The 18,542-nt window shown below is 36.2% G+C and overlaps 1 protein-coding gene across 1 annotated transcript in view; it reads left to right on the top strand.

The window, feature by feature from the left end:
- Nucleotides 1–2,275, top strand: part of LOC149788815 (uncharacterized) — a 28,515-nt gene extending 26,240 nt beyond the window's left edge. The window contains exon 4 of the mRNA XM_089974947.1: nucleotides 1,610–2,275. Within this exon, the coding sequence (XP_089831073.1) occupies nucleotides 1,610–1,779 (170 nt within the window). The 3' untranslated portion in view covers nucleotides 1,780–2,275. The remainder of the gene's footprint in view (nucleotides 1–1,609) is intronic.
- The last annotated feature ends 16,267 nt before the right edge of the window (nucleotides 2,276–18,542 follow it).

Consider the following 18,542-nt stretch of genomic DNA (forward strand, 5'->3'; position numbering starts at 1 on the left):
AGAAGAGACAGTATCAGATACGTATATGATGTTCGCGAATGAAAATGATGAGATATATCCTAAACGGTTTAATACATTTCCAACCGTACTTCATACAGAATTGGCTTTGGTAGGGTATGCAATATCTCACAATCAAATGGTCATTATACAACTAACACGTCACTGCTACACTTACATTAACAACACAGAGATGATATTATATGATTACTCATTTAAGTATAATTTATTAAGTAAGTGAAATAGCTTTATAGTTTGCAATGCGCTTATGTACACAAACAGAAACGAGTCAGATTATTTGACCCGTTTTATAAACTGCAGATGAAAACAGAAGTATACACCACTCAAATAAAAATACTTTTTAATCATTGAAATATCTTTATAGTTTAATGAAATGTTGCTTCGTTACAAGACATTGTTGAAAAAGATGTCAAGTATGTGGGTATATCATGTGCAGTAACACAACTTAGTGTGAAATATGATGATACTGGGCTGATGTATTATGGTTTTCGATTTTCGCTGTTGCCATGATGTACATTGCGATTGCAACAAAGAGTATTGCTTCATAAAAGGAAATACATGGTGTTGATCTGACCTGGTCATTACCAAATCGACAAAAGATACGCAGAAGTCATTTCACTCACACTCACTACCTTATAATAGTTGGTTTGAGCAGCAATTGTCTTCCTGAAGCAAACTATAAAATGTATCTTATAGTGGGAATCGTCGGTGGAATTATACGAGCAATTTCTGTTCTTGCATACTGATATGCTTACTGATTGTGTCGAGGTAACTCATAAAATGTTTTTTAGGAATGAATGAAACTAATATATTTCTTTATTAGAATTTTTCGTTACTTAGTTGTAGGAGTGTTTTCAACATATGTACAGGTATTTTATCGATATCGGAAACGTCGCAGAGGGGGTACTTTCGTCATGTAAAATGTGCCATTCAGGGAAGCATAAATACTATTACCTGTATTGTATCATTTCCGTCCATACCCTCCAGCATTGCCTTCGTCATAAGGACCAAAACTGGTTCATGTCGTTCCTTTACCGTCAGCAAGGCATAACGGCAAACACCGATGCTTTCATCTTCAATGCTACTACAGAACACTATAAATAGTTAACTATCTAATAGTACTTGATCACTACACACATAATAATTTAAATAGTTACATTAACTACTCAACTAATATTGCCATTAACACAATGTGTGCTTACACATAACGATTACTTAAATATACGCCATTGAACTATAACAGAATAACGTCTTACATATATAAATATACAATACTAATGTATAACAGAACAAATGACAATACATAATATTCACTCACTCGCGCACTAAGTCATGACAAACACGCTCTTATGTCACAAATATTTATATATAATGATATATATATATATATATATATATATATATATATATATAGAGAGAGAGAGAGAGAGAGAGAGAGAGAGAGAGCGAGAGAGAGAGAGAGAAAGAGAAATTACTATCGTTGTTTTGCTATATTACCTTCATCTCAATAATCATACAACCTTTTTTATTTTATCGTTAAACATTTTTAACCTGGTAATACATACAAACGTATTAAGTTGTATCATTTCAGTGAATAACACGGCATTCACCCAGGGACCGTCGACAATCCCAGGAGCCCAAGGTCATGTTGTCTACGGATACGCCTTTGGTGTCCCACCACCACCTTATGCCCAATTTAACAACGGGCCTCAGGGAAGTGCCAACCCAGCCTATCCACCACCACCAGAAGCAAAATATTAAAAAACACTTTGTTGCACAGATTTTTAATCAATTTCCATAATAGTCAGGAGTAACATAATTTTAGTTTGCAAGCCTTACACTATAGATTTTAGCAAAATACAGATCGAGTAGAGTCAAAGCTTTAGAGGAGTGTTTTCGACCAAAGCGTATTTTTTCATAAATGAAAATGTCAAATATTTATACTGTAGGAAGTATTTTGTACATGTATTAGAATCATTTGAATATTATATAGAATACATTCGTCTTCTAAAATGAATTATATGTAAATAGTGTTGCATAAATTCTTTATAAATATGTTTGCACCTGAAGGAGAATACAATGATGTATGAACGTTTCCTCAAAAGTTGTATTTTTTATCAAACACTCTAATTTGTTAATCATCTGAAGGTTAATTAAGAAAAAAGTTAATATTTATATCAACACTTGAAAAAACTTTGTTACCATTTAATCCAAACATACCATTGCCTTTGTCTGCAATAAAAGCTTTGAAATGTCACTTAAGGTAATGATAGAGAAAGATATTTTGTTTCATTACATTACCTTTGATATTTTTAGCTGCTTTCATTTGTCATGCAAATTGAACGTTACAAACATTGTCTCTGCATCTGATCTAAATTTACTGTGTCGCAGTATAGCAACCGAGTGGGTATTTGGATCAAATGAATAAGACACACACAATGTGAGAAAGGTGGAAATTTATGAAATGAATTAATGCAGAAAAAATATATGATGTAAAAATACAATGATTCTCTCACGCTCTCAACATACGACTGACTCAAATTACTCTACACAACATTCACACATTTAAAATAAATCGTAAATATTAAATCAATATAAAGTACAGATCCAAGAAACCTAATGGACTGCAAACACGCTTCAAACAGTAGTTTATACTACAAGAGAGATTGACATAATCTCGAATACGAACTATATTAAGATTCAAAATAATCTTATGAACACAACCAATATTCAAAATAATCGTATGAACACAACTAAGATTCAAAGTAATAATATGAACACAACTAAGATTGAAAATAATCTTATGAACACAACTAAGATTCAAAATCATAGTATGAACATAAAAATGCAATTGGAACAATAATGGAACCAAACCTATGCTTCTAGATCCCTTGTGCGGTCGCACAATTTCTTGGGATGGCCCACACTCTTATCGGCTGCTCGAACCCTTTATGGATCCAACACATGTACAGTCATACGTATTCACACGTACAGACAGCATGCATCACCCTTTTTATATGCTACGTCTACGTCCGTGGCACAGGCATACGTAAATACATACGTACGTATCGACAGCACGCAGACTTAAATACTCTGGAAACTCCAGACAGCTCTAAACAACTTTAGACAGATTCATACATACATACATACATACATACATACATACATACATACATACATACATACATACATACATACATACATACTTACATATATACAAACACACACACACACATAACATCTGCTTTGTAATAAATGCGTTATTACACGATAAGACATTACAAACCGAATAAGCGTCGCATATCAAATGCAAAATGTAAATTTAACACTTACCCCTATGGCTGGAGAACAATGGAAAGCGTACACTCCTTGACGTGATCCAAACCGACCAGTGTCGGCTTTAGAAATTGATCTTACTTAAATCCATATGAGAGAGAGCACAAATCAGGGTAAAATACTTGTGCATATCATGTTATTAATGTTCCTTCGTCGCAAGTAATTTCTGGCGAGGTACATGTTAATACAGTCGTTTATCTGGAACAACACGTATTCACCCTAGCTAACGTTGTACGTATGTAAAATGAGATATACCCAATAACGGAATAGTTGTCTCCCTGGGTAGCAATTTTCTACTTTAGTAAGCTACAGATAATTTATCGTTTTCTTGCTCTTCCATTACAACTGCTCCCAACCCAGTTTCAGAGGTGTCAGTTCTTAAAATAAAGGATTTGCTAACTTCTGGCAATTTTAATATAGGTGTACTGATTAGTTTCTCTTTCAGCGCAAAAAGCTTTTTTTGTGGTGGTCCCCACTCTACTTTATTTTCCTTGATGACTGCCGTACAAACGACATTCAAAACCCTACACTGTCGCTCTGTTTCTTGATGTACAATTTTAATATGTTAGCATAGAATGTCTTTAAATTACCGTCTATGTCAATTTCATAGTCCATGTCATTCTTGACCTCTTTAACGTCGTTGGGATTTTTCCACTGGACTAGTAACTTATTTGTGCTAGTATGAAGAAGCAATATAACCTGATCTCCTACAAGAAATTTCCTATTCCACGCTCTGCGGTTGGATTACTTGGCATACGTGCGTCCCGATTACATTAATTCGTCACGTGCCATCTAGCATTTACTTTCCAGTTTATCTCGCAGATCTAACACGTACTGGTAAGTATTTTTTATTTTGTCGCTCGCGACGTCACCTGTCCATAGTTCGCGTAGTATCCATATCGGGATTTCAACTTTTCTTCCGTACAGCAATTCGAAGGGTGAAAACCCTAAACGTTCCTGCGCTACTTCACGGTACGCGAACAGAACAACGTTCAAATAGCGGTCCCAGTCTTGCGGACGTACCGCGCACATCTTTTCTAGCATATGTTTTAGGGTACCATTAAATTTCTCTACCAGTCCATTGTACATCGGATGGTAGTGGGTAGTGTTTAGCTGTTTGATTGACAACAGCCTACTTATTTCACCCATGAGGTCGGAGGTGAATTGGGCATCACAATCCGTAAGGATCTCGTCTGGCACCCATAACCTACTGAAGATGTCTACCAATGCTTCAGCCACCCGTTCCATTTCAATAGTTGGCAACGGTACGGCTTCGGGATATATTGTTGCGTAATCCACAAGAGTAAGAATATACCGGTTCTTCCTTTCGGTAACTGGTTGTATTGGGCCTATAATATCCACCGCCACTCTTTTAAACAGTGTATCTTTTAATGGCATCTGTCCTACGGGCAACATTGTGACCCTTCCCTTACATATGGTTTTCTGGCATACGTCACTAGACCTACAGAACCGTGCGACATCGCCATTAACACCAAGACAGTTGAATTCAGCGACTACTCTGCTGGTGGTCTTCGGTTTACCAAGGTGGTCTGCCATGCTACACTCATGGGGCACCATAAGTACTTGAGATCGGTATCTCTGGGGTACGACCACAATACCTCTTACCCTCCGGAGTGACAAACTCCCTATGGATTATCTCTTTCCTACGGATGAATCTCGACCTGCCCCCCCCCCCTCCAGTGTCTAACTGTGCCGGTCGCGATTTTCTCACTAACAGTTTGAAGGATTCGTCACGTTCTTGTTCTCGTTTGAATTCATCAAGCGAAATTCCGGAGATCGATTCAGGGACTATTAATTTCTGAAACGCGTGTTTATCTCGTCTGGCTTGCGCTCGCGTTTCGACTGCCTGGGCCAAAGGGATCCTGAAATCTGCCATGGCTTGAAGACTGGAACCTTCAACATTACCGATCGCCAGATAGTAAATAGGGTTTTCCTTACCAAGGGCATATAGAGTTCGGGTTAGGAAAGGTGTTTATACAGTGGTCCTTGCTATAGGAATGCGACCGATCGTTTGATCGAGTAGCATGCATGGGGACTCCCACCCGATCATTTGGTTATCCTGCACGAGACTACGTTTGACAACCAAACCCGTGCAACTAATGTCACGTAATGCTATGACTTCTCGACCGTTCACGAAACCTCTCGCTGTTGGTACTCGCGCTTCGGGGGAAAGACGCGTGCCAAGTGTATGAATACCTGGTTATACCTGCACCAGATCAGATATACTTTTACTATATACAGCCACGGCTCGCTTATGCATAAGGACATTTTACTTGAACCTGTCCCCATTCCTTACACAAGAAACATTGTATACCCTGTCGACCTGTATCCTTAACTGAGCTACATGCCTCAGCTGATTTCACAAGCTCCCTGGCCATCGGTCTCGTACACTGGTTTCCAGACTTACACTCTTTTGAAACCACATTCTGGGTTCTCCAATTAGCCTCGACATATAAATCGGCTGGTTTAGCCATATCCTGTTCGATTGAATAGACTTTCTCTTTCAGAAACTGACTTATTTCCCGCCCGACTGTGTTCAACAATTGATCTCTGAGCAAAAAATCAGTCAACCCTTCAAAATAATCTTATGAACACAACTAAAATTCCAAAAAAATCTTATGACCACAACTAAAATTCAAAATAATCTTAAGAACAGATAAATGCAATTGGAACAACAATTAAACCAAACGTATGCTTCTAGACCCCATGTACAGTCGCACGATTCCTTGGGTTGGCCCACACTCTTATCGGCCGCTAGCACCCTTTATGGATCCACCACATGTACAGTCATACGTATACACACGTACAGACAGCATACAACACACTTTTAAATGTGCTAAGTCTACGTCCGTGGCGCAGACATATGTAAATACATACATACGTATCGTCAGCACGCAGCCTTAAATATTCTGGAAACTCCAGACAGCTCTGAAGAACTTTAGACACTTCATACAGCTCTAGTCATATTGACAGTCACAATCACAACGACAGACACAATCACAGCGACAGATAAAATCACAGCGACAGACACAAACAGCTACAATAAAACCAAATTGGTCATAAAATTGTTTCGGTATAATCTCTAGCTATATGACAAGCCTTTAACCTCTTATAGTGACTTGTAATTCAAAGTTCAAATCTGCGTTGTAATAACTGCATTATTACACCATAAGACATTAGAAACCGAATAAGCTTCCTTACTGTGGTTCAAGTCCTACTTGGTCAACAGGACACAAAATGTATCTGCAAATGGAATACACTCCAGCCTACTTGATCTATGTTGTGGTGTTCCACAGGGGTCTGTTCTTGGACATGTTCTCTTCATTCTGTACACTCAGTCGTTCTCGAGTGTCATAGATCACCATCAATTGTACGCTGATGACACGCAAATATACAAAACTAGCCACCCAACTGAAGTTGATGCTACAATACAAGGTGTAGAGAGGTGCATTTCTGATGTGAAATCATGGATGACTTGTAACAAGCTGCAGATGAATGATGATAAAACTGAGGCCTTTCTGATCACAACACAAAGACTTTGTCATTCACATCCTTTACCTCAAACAATAAATACAAGCAACGCCAACATTAAATTCACACAATCAGTACGAAAACTAGGTGTTACTCTGGACAGTACTCTCACATCGCACCAACATTTCATGAACATATGCAAGGCTGCATATCTTGAGCTGAGACGCATCAGCTCAATTCACGAGTATATTTCAGTTGATGCCACTAAAACACTTGTGTGTTCATTAGTACTTTTAACACTGGACTATTGTAACTCAATTATGTCTGGTTCATCTCAATATATACTCCAGAAACTTCAAAAAGTTCAAAACACAACTGCTCGGATCATACTTAGAGTACCACGATCAGATCAAACCTCTCCGCTGCTCTGTACCTTATACTGGCTATCCATTCGATCCACAATCAAACACAACATGTGTTCTATGTGCTACATTTCGCTGTCGGGCTCCTGTTCAACATGCACAAAGACACTGTGATCACATTCAAGAGGGCTCTCCCAATTCACTTATTTTGAGTGCAAGAACAAACTTAAAGACCTAATAATGTCTCATACCTGAAACATTCTCAGCATGTTTTTTCAAATATATTTGTTAATGTTTTCTAATTTCGTGTTGTTTGTTTTTGTAATAATATGATTATGTTTGTTATATTATAGGTGAAATCTAATGTTGTAAAGCGCTTAGAGCTTCTAAAGAGTAGGCGCTATACAATGTCCTCATTTTTATCATTATATCAGATGAAAAATGTAAATTTAACACTTATCCCTATGGCTTGAGAATAATGGAGAGCGTACACTCCTTGATGTAATCCAAAACGACCAGTGTCGGTTTTATAAATTAATCTTACTTGAATCCATAGGAGAATGAGCAAAAGTCAGGGTAAAATACATGCATATCAAGTCATTAATGTTCTTTCATCACAAGTAATGTCTGGTTAGGTATAAGTTAATACAGTCGCTTACCTGGAAGATACAAGTATTCACCCTAGATAACTTTGTACGCATGTACAACGATAAATAATCAAATAGTTCTAAGGGAAAACCAAGTTATTTATTTGCCTATTTCTGTAACATACTGCTGCTTCGTATCATTCGCAAGCACCAATTAGCGTTCGAGGGTGGCTACATGCCTTTAAAATAAAGAAAGGCTCAATATAAACAACACAATATCTAACAAAAAGTAAAAGGACTAGCATTATTTGATTAAGTAATTCAAATTGTATTACAGTTCTTCACTGGTTTTGCTGATTATTTAACAATAGTCTGTATATATTAAATATTGTTACAATAGCTTTCAAAATATGTTTATTTTGATGCATGTGTATAATTTTGATTGTTGAGTATACGGGTGCTTTTAATTCAAATGCGCATTTCACAACCTTGACCTGATATGTTTAACGGATAAACATAAAACAAGTCAATAACTATTTTACAGTTTAATAAATCTTATTATACATTCATTGAATATTCTGAAATTGGTATTGGGTAATTGACGACATTCCTTTTCACTATTTCAATAACTGCTGCGATTGGTAGAGCACTTTGGACATGCTCGTGTTAAACTTTCGTGCACGTTGGATCACCGACGACTGTCAAAGATATTGTAGAATTCCCATAATGACCGCTATAAAAAAATTGAGTTGGTTACATGAATGTAGCATAGAAGTATTCGAGTATTCTCTTTGTTGTATAATTTGATCTTGTTAACAAATTCACATTGTCATATAGGGTAACGGTATAGCTACACATAAGTTAAAAACCGATGAACTTGTAACACTGGTCATTTATTGACTTGTCGAAGCGTCGGAATTATTTAGGCTATTTGAAACATACGGTATTAACCACAACCCATACTGCAATCAAATATTATATATAGGTTGGAAAATAAAAACAAACAAAATTATGCATCAGTGAGACGAGAATGAACTTCATCCATGAGACTAGAAGTGATTTAATCCGTTTTTTGCAGATAATTATCTTACTTCAAGTTAGGAAAATTAAATAGTAGAACATATACAGTGCGTTTAATTTAGAAGTACATACGTTGCCTTTACATTAACGCATGAAAATATAGTTGAAATGGATTATGAAATAATGTCCTACATTGACTTCCAACAATAGCTGCGTATTGTGATTGTTTCAAGTACATATGACACCTTTATTAAACAATATATTTAGTGTACTTTATCATACCTTACTGACAATTACCAGATACTGAAATTCAAAAACACATGTATGCAACCAATACGAAAATCTAAGTGCTTAGATCATTAGGCAGAAATAGAAAATGAATTATCAGAGGGCTCAGACCATTGTCCAAGTGTCACAAGGAGTAAGTTCATGGTGATTATTTGCGATATACATATTTATTAAACTACATAAATTATTTTACTAAATGCGGAAACGGAGTCAATCCAGTTTCTATGTTTGCTTTTGATATGATACAAGTTTTTCTTTGTTCTAAAATCCATGATCATTTTCTGCCAAATCAATTAAATTCCTTCTTAAAATAATAAAATAATGATTAAATTCTTAATTTTCACTTTATGAATATTGGGATTATTCATGTCTTTATGATAAAAACGTTTTGCTGATTTTCTCAGGTTTATTGAAATCCTTTTCCATCTGATTTAATTTAATTTAAAGTTTTCACAGTAAAGTCTCTAATCTTAAAACAGGACATGCATAATCTTTATATAGCTTAAATGCAATTTGAAAAGTGTAATTTTAATTTTCCATTATAATCAAATCGAGGAAATGCTGTTTTTAAAAAGATGACAGTACTTTGAATGATGTATTTCGTCATATTAAACAATGACAATGTTCTTAAGTCGCCGTTATCCATGAAAAAGCAAACGAGGCTCTTCAAGAAGTGATGTTGTCAATGCTGATAGCCACAACGGATGTTTTTTGCACGTTTACCTTACAAACATCAAAGCCATATTGCATCGTTGTCGGTGGCATTTCGAACAAGCACAACTGTGTGTTTAGCACCGAATATAATTGTTCTAGCATTCTAGCAAATTAAATGATCTGTAATAGTCTTCATTGTCTGTTAACATCAACTGATCTCATATCCTTGACTTAAATCTTCATTAGTCGATGCGACGTCTGTTCTAGCAACTTCTACTCCTACACTACACGTACATCATAATAATAATACTGATAATGACACACCGATTCATCTTTGTGGACTGCCACGTGCATGTCAAATACTGGATCGGATACACGCGTGAACGTGCTATTATATTATTTGTCGTTTAAAGCAAATATTTAGCCATGCTAGTTATCGATATCAGAATTGCGGTTACAATTTTTCCTCTCTCGCCGTATTGTTGTGTTTTTAAATGGCAAGCTCGGTGACGGCACGCAAGCCGTTTTTGTCTTCATCCGATCATTTACAGTATAATTTACTATTTAACGGACGCATGCTGAAACTTGTTCTATGATGAACACTTTTTTGTGACTGCGGTTTTCATCGGATTAATCGCTTGATTCTGTCTTCGATTGTCGGGAATGCATTATCAGCGGGATCAGCAATGGCGACAATACCTTTATCCCGAACAACTTCGATATCTTGCATGCTTAATTGTTTTTGCAATCGGTATCGCCTTTTGGTGCTATCCTTTGAAACAAACCTTGAACAACATCACTAATCCCATCTCCATGGACAACTTGTTGTGTCAGTATTGTATAATTTTTTCACCCTTGCCACCAGAGTTCCACATCGAGCACTATTAATAATTACGTCAGTTCGGTATTCTGTCTAATTGATCAATCACTGTAGTAATCGGCGTAAATTCATCCAGTAGTGCCCAATGGATAATTTAGTCCGTGACACCATTGGTAAATTCACGCTGACAGTCATTGATGTTTTCGGGTGAATAATATCCTGGTCATCTTCCACCAATCAAAATATCCAGTAGCTCAGCATCAACTAGGACGCTATCGAGACAATGTTTGACGTACTTCACCGACGGACACTTATTGTCGCCCCTTCAGGTGGTTCGCCGTGTACTTTCAGAGCGCTAGGGAGTTCTGCTAATTTATGTCCTATACTCTTATTTCAGATTTAGGTTTCACTCTTGATTTTCTTCCTTCCACTGCTTCTTCCTGTTTACGACCCTTTTCTTTATGTTCTTCTTCTATTTCATGTCTTACCGACCCATAATGTTCATTTAATCACCGGAAATATTTTTTTCTTCAAAATTATGAACATTTTCCACATATCCAATTTGCAGAATACGAATTACATCTTTAAGACAATTGGCAGTTTTTAGAGCTTTAACATATTCGAGTTTTACACATTGATTTCTACGACTGTATACAAACGAGGCAATTTCAAGTTTTTGGCATTTTGTCCTGATAGTCGCCAAATCTTTATCAGTAAATTAATATCTTGTGTTACCGTTTGGTGGTCGATGAAGATATGGTAGTGGGAGTAGAAGACCAGCAATATCAGCCCTTAATGGCTCAATATGTGTTTGTGTTATCTCTGTTGCTTTCAATAAATTTGGGGTTGGTTTGATAATCGGTTTCCATGACTGTTCTACATGTTATATAAATTCCATTTGGGCTTCCTGACGCTATTGTGCTTGCAATTGACATAGTCAAGGACGGATATATAATTCTTAATTGACTCTAGTAGTTGTCTGGATAGTGTAAATGTGCGAGATTCCAGGTTAGCGCATAATCATTCATTATGACAACACCGATTTAATAGCACAATCATGGTGGGCCGAAAGTCAGAAACCTCATTTGCTTTTGTGCCGTGATACAGCATTAGGGCGTTGTCATGCTTATCTTGGAAACCAGGCTAACACACAACACTCACATTGTCCATTGGCAACAAATAAATCGGAATTGGATGGGCGGGGTCTTCTCATTATACAAGTCTCGGGTATGCATTTACTAATTCCAAAAATCAACATTTTGCAAGGCCAACATTGTAGAGTATTTGCTCTGGTTTATTTTACAAAACCCAAAATAGTTCTACCGAGAAACACATCCGCACCGTTATGGCATGCCACTCCTTTCATTGAGAATAATGCCGTGGCTGCTAACGATGAGGTGGAAACATTTATCACGAATGCCAAGAATTTATAGGCCATATCTCTTTGTCTGTTATTAAGTGGTAATTCGACAATGTCAACCTTGGAATAAAATTAGATATAGGTTCAAAAGTTGAAACTATAATAGGACCACACGCTTTAAACCTGCAGACCTGATGTGGTGAAGAAAATTTCTGTGAAATGTTAGCATCGACAAAAATAATACAAAATTAAGCAGGTAAATTGGTGTTGCATCTAACTCGCAAAGACATCTTGGCTAGCCTATAGACTCGTATAAACTCTAAGGCAGTCCATCGGTCGTCTCGCCAAAGCTAGATCCAGGCAGAAAGAGACGATGAAAACATCCCAGGTATACTTTCATTCCGTCTTGTCATTGACGAATTCAATCTCCATCAAATTTTATGTCAAAGAACAGACTGAGGAATTTCTTCGATCTGAGAAACACTTACTTGTATATGAAAGTCAAAACGGATGAAACCGATGTGCAATTGCAAAATTAAGAGAATGTTTGAAATCATTCGAGTCAGTGAACTACATCGCATATTGTGCTTGGAAACACATTAATGCTTGTCGAAATATCGCAACCATGTTACTGACGCTTGTGACGAACATATTTGATCTCCTTTAAGTAGTCAGGCTTTCTAATTTAAACTTCATGAATCAAACGATGAAGTTTTTTTCATCTTTTATGGTTTAAGTCCCTTTTGTTTTCAAATCGTTAGGGGGATACCTTAAGTTGGAGGGTGTGCCAGTATTATGATTATTTTTCCAGATGTACACTTTAGTTTGTAGAGTGATGATACCATGAACATACAAATAAACAAGTACGATAATCTATATTACCAAGAGCAGTTACATAGGATACATGGATGGCAATATCAGGATGCAGAACATCTTATTAGTATTTATATAATCTGCTTATACCGAAGATAGTGAGATCGATATAAAAGTTTCACGTGTTTTGTAAATATGTAAAGTGCCGTTGAAATGCTCAATGCCGTTGACCGATGACCTGCCTTGTTATCCTAAAAAGAGGCCACAAGGTAAAAAAAAAATGTTAATGTAAAATGGAATAACTGTAATGCTCTTCCTCAGCATGGTTTCAGACAAAACAATCGATACAAAAATGTGATTAGTAATCTGTATCCATTACCTATACTAAGCAATGTTCTGACAACATTCAAAATAAACTGTAACATGTAAGCTGCCAGAAGTGTAATGGCCCTTATGTTAAATATCTTACTATCTTAAATAAATATTATAACGTGGTGAATATCTAACAGATCAAGAATACAACATTATCTGCACGTTATAACAAGGACTAATGGACGAAATAATGTGAAATCTAGTTTAGATCTGATAGTGGTAAAACGGTTATTACAATAAGATGATGGCAAAATTATCATCATCTATTAATGACATTAATGTTTTGCCCGATTACATAATCGACATGATTACATTGCATGCCAGGTAATTCCGATGATAATCTGACAAGGCTACGTTAACCAGATATATGATAGTTTTTAAACCTTTCTTTTATCCATTAATAAATTGTCAACTAGTTCATCATTTTACATGCTTTTTCATGTGTTGCGGAGTTGATGTTATCATATATATATATATATATATATATATATATATATATATATATATATATATATATATATGCAGCGGCAACAGCTTTCGTTTTATATGAACACGTTAAGCTTTCATCGGCAGGTAATTCTTCTTTAGTTATTTTAATCATTGTTATTATTTAGTTTATTCGACGTTGTTTTCTTTTTATAATTAACGAACATTTTGAACTACGTATTGTGCTGTATATCCAATAGAGGTTGCGGAATATTACTTTAATGGGATGCATTGGATAGTATACGATGGCGCACTTATGATACATCCATTAACTTCCGCCGCAAGTCGACCTACATCAAATGGAGCCTCTATTGCAACACTTGCTCGTAGGCCCGCCTAAGAGTGGAAGCATCCAAAAAGCATTCTTACCGGTTACCATTTAGGCAGCATTGTTGCAGGTGGTGGAGTGCATTATATGCTACTTACCGCCTGTTGGGTGTCTGTATCTCAAGAATATCACACATTAAACACAAAACATCAGTCAGATGGACACGTTTGACTGTCGGAATGTTAGCAACATGGTTTATATTTTCTAACGATGCTGACACTGAAATATGTCAATGGACTTTTCTAACATTCAGTCCTGAACAACATTTATCGAGACCATGTTGGCCACTGCTAGCTTTCAGTCTTCAAAGTTCCCTACCAAACACCGCGAATGGTTTAATAGAAGGACTCAAGATATTCATTTAGTACACCAGTATATTGGTTTATGTTCGAGAAACAAAAATTTGGCTTTCATCCCGACCATAATGAGCATGCATCCTAGCCGTTCACTAATGGCTAGCACTGGCACGGTCGTTACATCCGCGTTGATCATCCTACGGTTACGCATATCGCTGCTGCGTAAGGATGACAATATGTTTAACATTTCCACGTCATTTATTGTCACAAACATCATTAGATTGTTGGCGGCATCAAGCTAAAATTTGAGCGGAATATATATGGCACAGAAGAAGCTTGTTCCAGTGGTTTATACGCCAACGCATCCCTGGCAACGTTTTGAGGCTGTTCAGTTTTTATAGCAGCCGAAACACAAAGGAATGTGAACTTATATGTTCCGAATACGGAGCAGGCTACGATAGCTGTTCATATGTCTAGATATATCATAACTGATTTACACATCAGACAAAATGTACCATCTGGTTGAACGTATGTCCTCATTACGCGCGTTGTGCCACAAGCTATGCCCCAAAATACTTGACAAGTAAGAGATGATCTTCGAGGTCATCAATAAGTTCACATCTATCATCATGATAATTATGGACGTCATAAACGCAGCTGATAATAACCCAAGGACGGTCAAAAGTTGGTAAATAAGCGTTGTCCACGCTAGAAGAAGGCCTGGCTGAAATAACCACCTCTCTCCTGTCAAGAGGCGCAAATGCACGTCTAACACGTTGGAAACACGGCATAAATGTGTCTAAGTAATAGACAGTCGGTGTATGAGACAGCAGCTCATGTCCAATATTGGTACAAAAGTGAAGGCAATGCTAGTCATCACTTGGCCGAATACGCTTGTCGCAAGTTCCACGTGGAAGCATGGCGAGTGGTCAAAGCGTGCGGTGTTTTCGAAGGAGACCATCTGCGTAATAGCAAAGTGGGTAAACCAAGGAACTTGCAAAGGAAGAATATTCTAATCGTATGAGAACAAAACATGAATAGGGGCTCCAAACGTTACAAAAGCGTCTAGAAACCTAACTGAGATATGTGGCGAGGGTAAGACCGAGTATGTGCATATGTGTGTGTGACATATACCGAAAGTAGAACACTAATTATTAAATTGTTCGAATTTTTTGGTGAAAGCTACAAGACAATCTGGAGATACTGATTTTGGTTTTTAAAACAATTTCCAGATATGTTTCGATCTATGATAAGGTATGCAAAGTAAATATTAGACATCTTTATAAAACTAGGTCGTATTATCGAACAAACGGTGTATTGGATATTATTATCGATATTATGTGCGTCATTTAAAGTCAAACGCTTCCAACAATATTGTCAATTATACGCAATGCTAATATCTTAGTTGACCCTGAAATTGAGCTCCAATGCTAAATTCATTCATATATCAAAGGTGGCGCTCCAATGTTCAATTCCCTTAAGAGGCGTCGTAATGGTAAATTCCCTTAGAACCTCCGGAGGCTATGCCCTTTATAAATATAATATTATTATATTCTCATATATCCCTCATGTACCTTTGAGCTCAATCATATTTATACCGCATACCACCTATGTCGGATTGATATGAGGACCAACATATGCAAAAATGGGGGCCATACACCATTCCAGCGTGATCCAAAATGAACATAGTTCCCCAGTGAAACAAGTACTTCAACAAAGTAAAATTGGTAGATTTAAACCTTACTAATTCGAGTACTGAATTAATTCGAAACAGTTCATATATGTCAATTTCATTTAGAAATATAATTTATGGCGTACAACAGGAAACACGAGGTAATTCCATTCAAACCCCGACATTTCTGCAAACTATTGCGTGCAATTTTATATAAAATATTTTGAGTACTACTGACATTACATTTCTTTATGCACAAGGTAGTCGTGCAATAAGGAGGAAACTAACTTATAACTTCGTGAAAATGTACCCAAAATGGTTTGACTAAGTTGTCGTTTTATACAGAGTGTTATGTACCTAGTGTCGTTTGTTATAATTAGTACAGTTGATACAACTTAACAAAAGCGCATTGTTCAAAACAATCAGCTTTCGTGGCCTCAATTATTGCCGTAATCAATTTACTTTGATGTATTTTTTATATCTTCCGAAAACTCAAAGGTCGACCTGACTATGCTGAATTAAAGAACTAAGACTGAAACATGATATCACATTTGCAAACGATTTGATCATCGTCTTGCTTTATTGGAAGGGAAATGCATGTTCTGCAAAGACGATACATTACCTGTCCTACAATTGTAAACTTCCCACCGCGAGGGAACATAACTCTCTGCTAAAAATGGGTATACAATTGCTCCTCTTCCCATCGATGTAATATATTCAACAACATTGTTTATTGTACTGTTCGAAGTTATACAATACTTTATCGCACTACTAGAAACGTTAAGCTAACAGTGTATATTGTATAGACATTAATCCCGAAGTATAAACTGATCACTAAAGTATCGGAAAAGTTTTGATCTTAGGTGACGCTCAACAGTTATCATGTACTTCTGAGACAAGATTAGGTATAATGTAATGTTCTTTGTGTTGTTAAAGTATGTATTGATATACCTCAATGCTGATTTCATCTACTGTGGCTGGAATTTCTCTGCGTGTGTTCTTTATTGAAACTATACAGGTGATATCATCATATATGCTTGGAAACTGAACTTGAACTAAGCACACAACCTTTAGCAAAAAGGAAGTTTGCCATATTAAATAATATTAGCCTCTAAAAGTATACTGAATAAATTCATAAATGTGTAAAATGCATTAGAAACTGTATATGTTGGTTTTCTTTTCTTCTGAATGCGCCTTTTAATTCCAGACACAAAATGGCCATGCGCGCCAAGCATACTTGTAATAGGTGCATGGCTACATTAAGACGAATTTGTAAACACTATAATCCAAACTTGTACCGATGAATCATAAACCAAACTAAGGGGTATTTAGCATGTCTTAACATAACCTAATATAGAAAATATTTGCTTTAAATAAATAGAATAACAAGATAACATGGGTATTCTTTTTTAAAAATAAATTTAACCTTTCGCAAATCTTGGAACTGCATACTGGACCCGAATCATTGAATTTATATCCTTATGGTGTTAAATATTCTTGGAAATTAAAATCAATGAAAGCAAATAAATGAATTTAAGCCAGTCAGATTAACATCCCAAGGTAAGCAAATACTATGTAAAGTAATTTTATAACATGAGTCTGATTCGATGCATACCATGGATGTTACTTTTTATGACAACTCATTTTTAATTTTTTTTATTTCTTTAAAGCGCTATTGAGATACCGAGGCAATTGTTCTCTTTTATCTCATAAACCAAGAACGTTTATTGTCGAGAAGGTCGTGTACACGTTCATATATTGGTTACCATTTTGAATATTTAAAAATAAAATTTTCCATGAACAGATGGCCACTTACTTGTGTCTGTTTATTGGTTATGTAAATATACACATACACTATTTAGGTCGATAGTCGAAAGTGTATGCATGGTAATTGATGCGACACTATTTCCTTGTCTTATATAAATTCATTATGTATATGTCGGCATACCAAATATTCAAGATATAATGAGCAATTATAAGTAAATCAAAAATATAGCGAATAATTGACAATCAGACCTGTTAGTGTCCATAGTGTAGTGTGAGAGGTAACAAGCGAACGGACCGATAATGAATGTTCGAACTGGTGATCAACTTCCATGTTGCATTTCAATCGAAGTGATTAAATCAAGAAGCAGTCTGTGTTGATATTAAATGTAAGTTAAAATCACTTTAGAAGTCTTTGTCGAGCTGAGTAATCTTTCCTTTGTAGATTAAACGAATTTACTAAATTAGTTTTGCAAGCTATGTAATGAGAAATGATTTTGTGGAATCAGAAGAACGGTAAAAGTCTAAAACTGAGTATGAGGTAATTTTATCTCCAATGAGACATATGATACACATTTAGGCAACCAAAATTGTTAATTACGACGTAACTAAACTATCTGAATGTTCCGCATTGGATTTATAACAATCAGTGGTTTGAATGCATTGAACTTGAATGAAAGCTGGTTTACAGTAATCAAAAGCGGGATTCCATGCAAGCACGTGTAAGAAGCTTAGCAAGTGTATGTTCCACTTGAACTACCGAATTCTAGGATTTAACAATCGTGCTTAATGATTGATCCAGGCCTCTTACGACTTTTACAGAGCAGTAAATCCACAGCCTACACTTGCATAAAGGCTGCTAATTTCTAGCTGA

The sequence above is a fragment of the Sinohyriopsis cumingii genome, chromosome 11 (assembly GCF_028554795.1).
Source record: "Sinohyriopsis cumingii isolate HCF-2022 chromosome 11, ASM2855479v2, whole genome shotgun sequence".
NCBI lineage: Eukaryota > Metazoa > Mollusca > Bivalvia > Unionida > Unionidae > Sinohyriopsis > Sinohyriopsis cumingii.